The following is an 11025-nucleotide window of genomic DNA, read 5'->3' on the forward strand; positions in this document are numbered from 1 at the left end:
CATCACTGACGGCCATGTGGGAGCCCCCTTGGTCATCAGAACATATGAATGTGCTGAAACTGAGGGCGGTTCATTTGTTGCTGTCTGTAAATGAAAGCCACAAAACATGAAGCTGTTCTCTCATCCACTGACTGAATGATGTTAACTGGTCTGTAGTCTCTGTTCTTGTCCTCTTCTTTTGTCTTTTGTCTTGCAAGAAACATGTCACTTTGTCATGGAGGTATAAAGCATCATGAACGCTGAACTTATGAAACATTATTTCCACCACTTTTAATTCTTTATAACCCTTAAAAAGAGTTTCATAAAGCCTTATGAATATCAAACAAAGAAACAACTCAACCTCACCAAACTGCTGCTGGAACTCTTCTCTGGCTGAAGGAGGACAGCGCACACACACACACACCTGTTCACTTCATCAATCTCTATTTATTTCAACAACATTGAGCTGAATCAAAAGCACAACGTTTCCACATGTGTCTTCTTCAGAGGCAAAGCAGGAAGTCTAAGTTACAAACCACTTTATATACATTTCCAAACATAACAAGGCATCCTGTAATAGAATGACTTCACTGGTGATCAAGTCATCACATGTATCACCTGCATTAATGTGTCACCTGTGTATGCTTCACATATCATGGCACCATCTTGTGGTTGAAATAAGAAATACAACAAGTTGTATCCAAACTAAACAGCAACCGTTAAACTTAACAGATGAGGGTTCATCTCAAGTCTCAGATCTTTGTGGACCCACATGAAGAAGCTGCTGAACGCTTTGATATCCTACATACAAGACACCACAAGACAGTAATCTTTTATCGATGTACTACAGATATTATTTAGTACTTACAAAGGCACTTACCTTTTGTACTTTTATGCTCTTTTTTCAGTTTTACAAATTACATATTTTCCTTCACTAAATCCTGCCAAACACATCATCCTGTCTGTTCCTTGGAGAATATAGCATCTGTGGCTAAGTGGAGAGCAGGGCCGTCCTTCAATCAGCAGTTCGAATCCCCGGCTCTGCTTGTCTCATGTTGATGTGTCCTTGAGCAAGACACTTAACCCCAAAATTGCTCCCATACCTGTGCCTATGGTGTAGAATGTGACAGAATCTGAATTGTTAGTGTTGTGGAAGATTTCTGAGTTAATCGGGAGAAGAAAGTTTTTCTTCTCAAATCAATAATAAAGTCTTCAGAAGATTCAAAGTTGTCTTGTTCTGTTTATTCGCTTGCAAGGGAAGAGTATACATCAGAGTAAGTATTCCGCAGTCTGTGGTTAAAGCTTCGACTAAGTTCAACATTCAACATCATTTTATGCATACAGAGGTTCACGCCTTTAGATAAGACATTCATAGGGGAGTATAGGTCTTTTGACAAAGGCTGTCTTGAACTGCATATGGGGAACTTTCAGGTTCCTCCTCTCTTTTTCTCTTCTCTTTACCCTGGCTTGTTATAACACCACACAGATTCAAGCCCTCAATCTAGAGAAGAAAGAGCTTCAATCAAGACCTCTGTCTGGAGAGAAAAGGTACTGCTGTCTCCCTCACTGCTTTCACAGAATAACCTCTAAAAAGATGGAGTCAGTGCCACATCTCCTGCACAAATTTCCTGCTCTAGAGTATTTTATTTAGCTGTTTCTGCATTATATCCATAGGCTACAAAAAGGAAGCATTAGGCAACAGCTGAACTTTTATATTTGACTGTCAATTGAAGTGCAGTGATAAAATGTGTGTTTTGGGTTAAAGTTGTTGCAAAGTTAAGGAACTGTGTTGCGGTAGCCCTAAAATGTCCGAGACACACCTCACCCATAACCTCTCTAATTTTAACTAATTGATTTTTTAGGGAGCAGGAAGCTAGACCCTAAAAGCGCAGCCTAAAGCATTCTGTGATTTATGAACCTGACTGACACTTAGACAATAGAAATTGTCAATAAATATCAATAGAAAACAATAGAAATATCTGAACGTGTTGTTTTCTCTCCTGACTGACCTTTATGCAGCTCCGCTCTTATAACCTTTAGCCAAAGAGAGAAAACACTAGTAAGCAGTATTTCAAAGTGTTGTTTTCTTCTATTTCATACTCATATAGTCTTGATGCATTTCAGTTTTATCCTACTCAATACGTTTCTATTGATTTCTTACATATGACTGAGCTATGAGTAATTTTGAGTGTTTTTCTGAGTGTTAAATTAATATTGATAATGTTTAAGTGATCTTCACTCATTCACTCATGTGTAACCCTGGATGCTCTTGTAACCACAATTGGTTAAGATGAGTAAATGTGAATAATCTTGGATTCAAATACTTTGATCGATCATTGTCAGAGTCAGCATACGAAACAGATGATAAGTGCAGACTTTGCAAAAATTATAAATGTTCAGGGAAACATCCGGACTGATGTTCCACTCAGGAAGGCCGGACAGGAAGTTAAGAAATTAGTGTTAACTTAAAGAAACATATCAAAATTGTAAGACTATGTAAACAGCTTTATCCAATCATTTGGCAATGTTTAGTTGTCTACCAGATATGGACCAGGAGGTTAAAGATGCTGGAGGAGACTAGATAGGTTCAGGGTTCTGTCCTATAGGCTTAGGCTGGGTCTTGAGGTCTCTCAGACATAGATAGGTCTTTTGTCTTTACTTTTATCGACTTTTTGCATTATCCATTGTTGTAACCCATAACAATGGGTTTTATTGAAAAAATTATTTTTTATTTGTAGTCTCCTAAAGGTAAGAGAGCTCTTCTCCTGGGAAAGGTTGACAATAGTAAATGATTGGATATACATTTGAATAACAGACCTGCTACAAGCTAAGGTTAAAATGGTGTTATTCAGTCTTATGTGATTTACTTACTAACAGGGCTTAGATATTACCTGTTGTGTTTTTAGTGAAGCAATAGGGGACAGATTGGCATCTAAATTGAGGATGTTAGGGACAGGGTCCTAAAGCTGCTCTTTTTTTCGAGAGTTGAAAAAAATATAGCTGGGTGGAGCTTCTTCATCACTTCTTTGCTGAGACCAAAGAAGCAGGAATATGTGGTTTTGATAAACTCCAGCTTGTGTTCATCCTTGATGGTCTGGATGAGTGTCGACTTCCTTTGGACTTCCACAACGCGTTCCTGACTGATGTTACCGACTCGGCTTTGGTGGACGTGCTGCTGACAAACCTCATCATGGGGAAACTGTTCCCTTCTTCCTGCCTCTGGCTGACCACAACACACGAGGCAACCAGTCAAATCCCTCCAGGGTTCATTGACATGGTGACAGAGGTGAGAGGGTTCTCTGATCCAAAGAAGGACGAGTACTTCAGATGGGGATTCAGGAATAAGGAGCTGGCCAGCAGAATCATCACGCACATCAAGGCATCAAAAAGCCTCCACATCATGTGCCACATCCCAGTCCTCTGTTGGATCACTGCAACAGTTCTGGAGGATTTGTTGAAAACCACAGAAAGAGGAGAGTTGCCCAAGACCTTGACTGAGATGTATATCCATTTTCTATTAGAGCAGTCCAAACTGGCAAATGCAAAATATCATGAAGGAGCTGAGACAGATCCACTCTGGAACACAGAGACCAGTAAGATGATTGTGTCTGTCACGGGACATAAAGAGGACTCAAATGCAGACAGTCAGGTGAAGAGAAAAAGGGTTTAATGACAAACCAAAAACACACAGGGAATCCAAGGACAAGAAACGAGGGGGAAAATCCGGCTGGACAAGGCAGAACAGGCAGGCTGAAAAACCGGGAACAGGACGAGCAAAACGGGCGGGTAGGTAGAAAACAAACACAAAGATCTGACAGTGAGTGAGTGAAAGACAGGGGTTTAAATAGTGACTAGAACAGGTGAGGAGAGTTGTGCTGATGAGGGAGAGTGTGACTGGCAGGTGCACTGAATGAACTAATTAGGGACAGGTGAAGGAAGTGAGGAGCTACAGAAAACTACACACAAAACACCCAAGGCAAAGCCTGATTGTGACAGTGTCTCTGGGAAAATTGGCTTTTGAGCAGCTGCAGAAAGGCCACCTGATCTTCTATGAAGCAGATCTTAAAGAGTGTGGCATTGACATTAAAGCTGCTTCTGTGTACTCAAGCGTGCTCACACAGATCTTTAAGGAGGACCGTGGGCTGAACCAGGACAAACGTTTCTGCTTCGACCACTTGAGCTTTCAGGAGTTTCTGGCTGCCCTTCATGTCATTGTGTCCTTCATCAGCTATGGTGTCAACGTGTTGTCAGAAGACCAACCAACCTCCCAACAGTCTGCTCTCATTACTGGGCAATCTGCAGTCAATCAGCTCTTCCAGAGTGCAGTCAACAAGGCTTTACAGAGTCCAAATGGACACCTGGACTTGTTCCTCCGCTTCCTCGTTGGCCTCTCACTGCAGACCAATCAAGCACTTCTTCAAGGCCTATTGAATCAATCAGGAAGTAGCTTACAGAGCAATCAGGACACAGTCCAGTACGTCAAGGAGATGATCAGGAAGAATCCCTCTCCAGAGCGACGCATCAACCTGTTTCACTGTCTGAATGAGCTGCGTGATCATTCTCTGTTGGAGGAAATCCAACAGTACCTCAGTTCAGAATGTCTGTCCACAGACAAACTGTCTCCTGCTCAGTGGTCGGCTCTGGTCTTCATCTTACTGTCATCAGAGAGCAAGTTGGATGTGTTTGACCTGAAGAAATTCTCTGGTTCAGAGGAAAGTCTTCTGAAGTTGCTGCCAGTGCTTCAAGCCTCCAGTCTATCTCTGTAGGTGCACAACTTACTTGACATATTTGATATTGTAAATGTTACATTTTTAGGTCCTTGTTCATTCTTTCTGACTGTGACATCTTCAGGTTGAGTGGCTGTAACCTGTCTCAGAGAAGTTGTGATGCTCTGGCCTCAGCTCTCAGCTCCGTGACCTCTAATCTGAGAGAGCTGGACCTGAGTTACAATGTGATGGATCCACAACTCCAGGTGCTCACGGGTGGCTTGAAGGATCCACAATGTAGCCTGGAAACTCCCAGGCTCTTAGTAACATCAGTTTGTCATAGTGATTGTCTTTTACATTTTTGTTTATGACCATGGCCTGCCTTCATACTTGTTATGAATGTGCTTGTTAAGGTGGCATGCTACTACTCATATTGTTACATAATACACACTTTTTAGCGACGATAGCAGCATGGCTTTTGCAATAGCAAGGTCAGTGATCAGTCCACCATTTTGATCCAGATATAATATCTGAAATATATTTTTTTGTACAGACATTAAGGTTCCCAGATGATCGACGCTAAAGAGTTTGCTAATATTCTGTCATTTCCTCTAGTGCCACAGGTAGTTTCTTTTGGTTAATATTGAACTATCTCAATAACTATTGGATGGATTACCATGATATATGGTACGACCAGGGCATGAGAACAGAGTGGAGCGGTGACAATTTCAGCTCCTCTTTCACATTGATTTCGTTCCCCCCCGCTCACCCACTCAAAGTCGCTCTACTAAATATCACTCTGCGCTCAACTCAGATTTCCCCCCACTCCACTCAAATTGCTTACCGTCTTCCAAAAAAAAAAAAAAAGCTGTACCAAATGTCTTTTTAAAAAATCTACAAATATCCAAAGCTTTTTTTGAGGTTTTTGGATGAAGCTTTTAATGTCTCTTGTCATTATTTATGATACAACCCTTTAAAAAAGTCATTGAACAAAATTCTCAATTTTTATTTAGTGATTCATTGGATTGAATTTGTTGGTCTTTTTTATTTGATCAACTTTTTTAACGGATAGAACTTTCAGATTGGTCTGCTGTTAGTACCCTACAGGTGCCTCCTTTGTGTGCGGCGAGCAGGAGAGCAATCAGTTTTTTGACCACAGTGAAAATGTTATTTTTGAAAGGCTAAATGCCAACAAATATGGATTGAAGCAGGATATTATATTAGTTAAAAACATGTTGTGAATTTTATTAATGATTACATCTATTTTTTTCAATAAGATAAGGTGACGCTCAAGCTTTTATAAAAACCTACCCTGCACTACATCCAAAATCCTTCCACTCACACTTCAGTCCGTCGCATGCTCGGGTACGGATGTTCATGGTCCTGACAGGATCAATTGGAATTGTTAGGAATTTCAAAATTGTGCTCCATCATTATCATTATCTTCAAAATTTACATTTGTCCAAAACCTTGGATCATGCTAACTTTGCACTCGTCACCTCACTTGTAGAGATTGGGGTGAAATGTATATTTGGGAAAACCGTGCAAGCCTTTTACATCTTTCCAAATATAAATTAGTTTTACATTAACTATTGTTTCTGATTCTGACAAGTCTAAAAAGACACGAGTAGCCTCGAGTAGCCGTTATGGCTAACTGCATAGGGATCTACATGTGGGTCAACTTGTTCACTTTTTCGCTCAGCTAACATTACAATCCCTCACATAAAATAGCTTTTTATGTGTTTTCATGTTTTTTTCTTTCTTTAGCGTTTGGTCAAGCTGGCCTCTGTCTTTTCTGTTAGTTGACTTTAGGGAGGAGGAACAGTCTCCAGGACACCAAGGTCGATCAGAGCTGCATTTTCATTTGTTTTAGCTACATAGCTGGGACCTCTCCCACCTGTGGAAACATAGATATCCAAGTCTCTTTTTTAGCTTTTTCTGTGACCTAGAAGACAGTATAACTGCAGTGAAAGTCAGCTTCACACATATAAAGACACCGGTGTATGAGAATGAATGTGTAGGTTGGTTAGGTGAGCTGGCAGGTGGACCTGGATGTAGCTCTCGTTACGGTCATTCTAAGGGACTATGTCCTGCGACAAACTCATAGACAAGCATACGAGACTTTTGCTTGCCCGTATATATATCATTTTCCCTGAATCTCAACGGAAGTGACGAGTGCAAAGTTAGCATGAACCATAGAGTCACAATGGTCAAATTTTTGGGAAATATGACACGTTAATAAAAACTGGCATTTTGCTGAATGGCACCTCACCGATGGTAATCATGGGGGGGGGGCAAGTGCTGCTGTTTCACTTTCTCCAGCTTCTTACTTCTCATAACATACTAACATTAAACATCATAACGTTACAGATGTAATCAGGAGACAATCAAAACTAATAAAAATGAACTTCAGTGAATTTGAGTTCTGTCAGACTGCATTGACACTAACCTTATTTTTTATGGATTTTTGTTATTGATGATTCTACAGGCTGACTAACTGTAAGCTGACATCAGAGAGTATTGAAGCTCTGTCTTCAGTTCTCAGTTGCCCGTCCTCCAGTCTTAAAGATCTGGACCTCACTAACAACAACTTGAAGGACAAAGTGAAGTGGCTCTCTGTGGGATTGGAGAGTCCACACTGTAGACTTGAAACTCTCAGGTCAGCTTTCTGTTTAACCAGACCTACATCTGTTTGATGGCTGTCATTTAGAGAGTGACTTAACACTCGCTGAAAATCTTATTTTTGCTAATCCAGACTGATGTTTGTGTTTATCACTTTTATCACTTATTTTTCTAGGTTGATTTTCTGTGCACTGACGTGGAATAGCTGTGATGATGTGGGCTTGTTCCTTAGCTCCAAGTCTTCTGTTCTGAGACAGCTGGACCTGAGTATGAACGACCTGGAGGATTCAGGAGTGCTGGTATTCAGTACCGGACTGAAGAATCCCCGCTGTAAACTGGAAACTCTCAGGTCAGCTGGTTTCTGTACTATCACATCAGTCCGCTATAACCATTTTGTGCATGAACGAGACGACAATTTGTAAGTAATTTTGCAATAAAATGCCGATCTTGCTTTTTGCGTGTCATTTGTAAGCCATGTAGTGTGGACTGACTACAATGTAAGTAAATGCATCGGCGTGAATATGCTACGCCCTGAACAAGTGATGAAGTTTAAAATGTGGGAGAGATCGATTATGGTGGGCGGCAGAAGATCGTTGCTTAAGACCGGTGTGCTTATTTTAAACCCAACCATAAACCTAAACTTAACGAAGGGGTTTTTGTTGCAGAGATGCACATCAATGTCTCAAACCTATGAAGAAGTCAAACAAGCTTGAAGGTTGATCCAACACCCTACCAGGAAGTTTTCTCTGTTTCTTCTTTCACAGCACAAATCAGCAACAGTACAAGAGAGCGTCTAGCAGAGCCGACAGAAAGATCAACTCCTCTTCACAGCACTTCATATTGTTTCCCATTTTGACTGGCACTACAATGACTCACTATCTAATTGTAATTCATCATTCAGAAAGGCATTGTAACCAATGGGAAATTATAGGATTTGGTCCGTAATAGACACAGACATTCAGCAGGACAAAGACAAAAGAGCTAAAATCCTCTCAATGGGGAGAGTTGAAGGGGAGCCAAATATACTGCAAATATAAGCTTCAGAACTTGCCTGTCAATCATATTTTTTGGTTTTCTTAAGTATTACAGCAATCCAGTGATAGTTGTCCATACATCCATGGGGACGTTGCAAACAGGAACTGCTAATGGCTAAATCAGCATACATTTACTGGAATGGTGCCTCCCCTCAAAGTAAAATTTCACACTGAGCTGATTAAAAAGCCACACCTCAGAAATCGACTTTAAAATACAAGGACGACTCTGCGGACAGGATTTAAATTACACGTTGACCAACACGTTCCTCAATAAAGAGTAGGAAATTGTGGCTGTAATTATTAGTGGGGCAGAGGTGAAACATTATCAATATGTGCTCAGGACAGGATTCAAATAACTGACCAGGGCGGGAAATGCTAAAATCACCCAATCCAACAGAAAATATATTTAGACCAAATGGGGCATGAGTCCATCTTCATACAATGAATTCAGTGTGTCAGGGCCTATCTGCTTTAAATTTCCAGTTTGGGACTAATTTAACATTTACATTTTTTTAATTTTTGTTTTACAATTTTCTATTCTTCTTCAGGCTAAGGGCTTGTAAATGGTCAGAAAAGAGCTGTGAAACTCTGGCTTCAGTTCTCAGCCTCCAAACCTCCATCTTGAAAGAGCTGGACTTGAGTAACAATAGCTTGCAGGATTCAGGAGTGAAGTTTCTTTCTGCTGGACTGGAGAGTCCACACCTGTAACCTGGAAACTCTCAGGTCAGCTCAGTGAAATATTTGTTATATTTAGAGAAAGATTTAAGATAATGTATTACAAACAATTATGTGCCGGGCCTGAGTTTTTTGTTGCAGACTCACAAACGAGTATTCTTTGTCATCATCACTAATTATATCCAGGTTGAGTCACTGTCTCTGTGTCAGACAGATAAGGGGACAGCTGTCAGACAGAATTCAGAGACTTTCAATGAGATGTAATATCCCAAAATGAGGAAATAAAAATAAAAAAATTACATTAGCAGTAGCTTAAAGGTATAATATGCAGCCTTAAACTATGTATAGACTAATACAAAAAGAATCCCTCTCAATCATTATTCATGACCCACTAGAAGTGTGTGGCGGTGTCTGTATCAGCAGTGACTCTGCCTTCCAGCTGTATTTTCTCTTTTCTTCTTATTTTGCCATGTTCGGGATGTTTCTGGGCGTCAGCAAAGTTATTTCACGAGAACGTGATGAACAGAGCGAACAGGCCACAGCGGCTGTTGTCAATGAGATGAAATTTAACTGGATTACATGCATGCCTTGTTTTCTGTGAATCCTTTGTGCATGGGAAGCAATTTGAATCCAGTTCAGGGATGGCAGAGTCTGCCAGTATCAGCAAAAACTCCTATATAAGTAATTGCTACATTAAATAAAATATATATTGCAGATAAAATGTTTACAATAAATATTTTAAAGCTAGTGTTTGATTTCATGAAAACCTCAATGATTATAACTTAAAATGTCAGGACTTTACTAATTAAACTAAATAATTAAGGTAATTAATTATTTTACACAGCATCATAAATGCGTTTTCTTTACACTTCTATGCTGATGATACCCAACTCTATTTGTCCTTCCCGATCTGGGATTGTTCCTCATTTGTACGTTGTTTTGGATCAAAGTGTCTGCCAAATGAGTAAATGAAAACGTAAATGTTGTTGACCGACACCAGTTATTGATAATGTGATAACTGTCAGTTTTTGTAAACATTTTGATATGAAATCCCCCCAGTGGGATAAGCAGACCCAGTGAGCCCCTATCACACCTGTACAGATAACAGAATCAACGTAAAATCAAAGTAAACAGTCATCTGTTGGGATTATAGTGTAATTAGTTTTGAACTTTTCAGAATGCATCTCAAAAAGTCTGCACAATCTGCAATCTCAGCAAATTTCAGCCTTCTTTCTCATAATACCAAACAAATTCTTGAACAAATCAAATGAACAAATCAATACTAGTACTAGTACACTAGTAAATCTCTCATACTTACTGAAGTAAATCAGTTTTATGCAAGCACCCACCTCCAGTCCTGAGAAATGAAGCCAATGCGTTAGTGCCAAAAACTAGTTCTTCAAATGGCCACTGGTCTCCAATAGCGAGACAATACCCAACCCAGAAACAAAGTCGATTAATAAGGAAGGTCGGAGTGAAGGTGTGGGTCTCATAACACAAGACTTTCACCCAGGAAAATGCTGTTCATGTTCTGTGAGGAACCAGAAGTCAATGACAACTTATTTGTCATGTAAAATCCGTACTTAAGTAACCCCGCTTCCACACTCATTTTAACTCAAACCATGATCTTTTTTTCTCTCAAAGGAACTGTTGTATGAGGAAATGTTGCATGTTTACACCTGGTTAAGGTTAAAGCAAAACCGTGGTCATGCTGAAGAAAACTTGACTGTCAGTTGGAAACAGGAAATAAACAGGTGTACCATGTTTAAGGCTAATGTTTTGTTGACCCGTCCATCCACCCTGACCTCGTCCCTACGCTGACATTTTGGCTCTAGAGCAACATCATCTAAATTACTCCGAGGGCATTGCCACGTGATCGAAAACATGCAGTTTTGGGGCATTTGCATTTGCCCTCAGCATCGGCACAATTACCGTATTTAGAGACAAACTATTTTTGTCCACAATACCACTGGAGTGGACTAAACCATGTACACCTTTGAGAGGGGGAA

General features: G+C 40.2%; 1 protein-coding gene across 1 annotated transcript; it reads left to right on the plus strand.

Annotated features, from left to right (window-relative positions):
• Positions 1 to 214: 214 nt before the first annotated feature.
• On the plus strand, positions 215 to 9049 carry LOC116396507 (NACHT, LRR and PYD domains-containing protein 12-like). The gene is made up of 8 exons (XM_031871145.1): positions 215 to 220; positions 1466 to 1527; positions 2980 to 3572; positions 3976 to 4741; positions 4831 to 5001; positions 7174 to 7344; positions 7483 to 7656; positions 8890 to 9049. Exons 1-8 carry the CDS (start codon positions 215 to 217, stop codon positions 9047 to 9049), a joined length of 2103 nt encoding a protein of 700 aa, XP_031727005.1.
• The last annotated feature ends 1976 nt before the right edge of the window (positions 9050 to 11025 follow it).

Source organism: Anarrhichthys ocellatus, unplaced genomic scaffold (genome assembly GCF_004355925.1).
Source record: "Anarrhichthys ocellatus isolate YVR2014 unplaced genomic scaffold, GSC_Weel_1.0 scaffold56, whole genome shotgun sequence".
NCBI lineage: Eukaryota > Metazoa > Chordata > Actinopteri > Perciformes > Anarhichadidae > Anarrhichthys > Anarrhichthys ocellatus.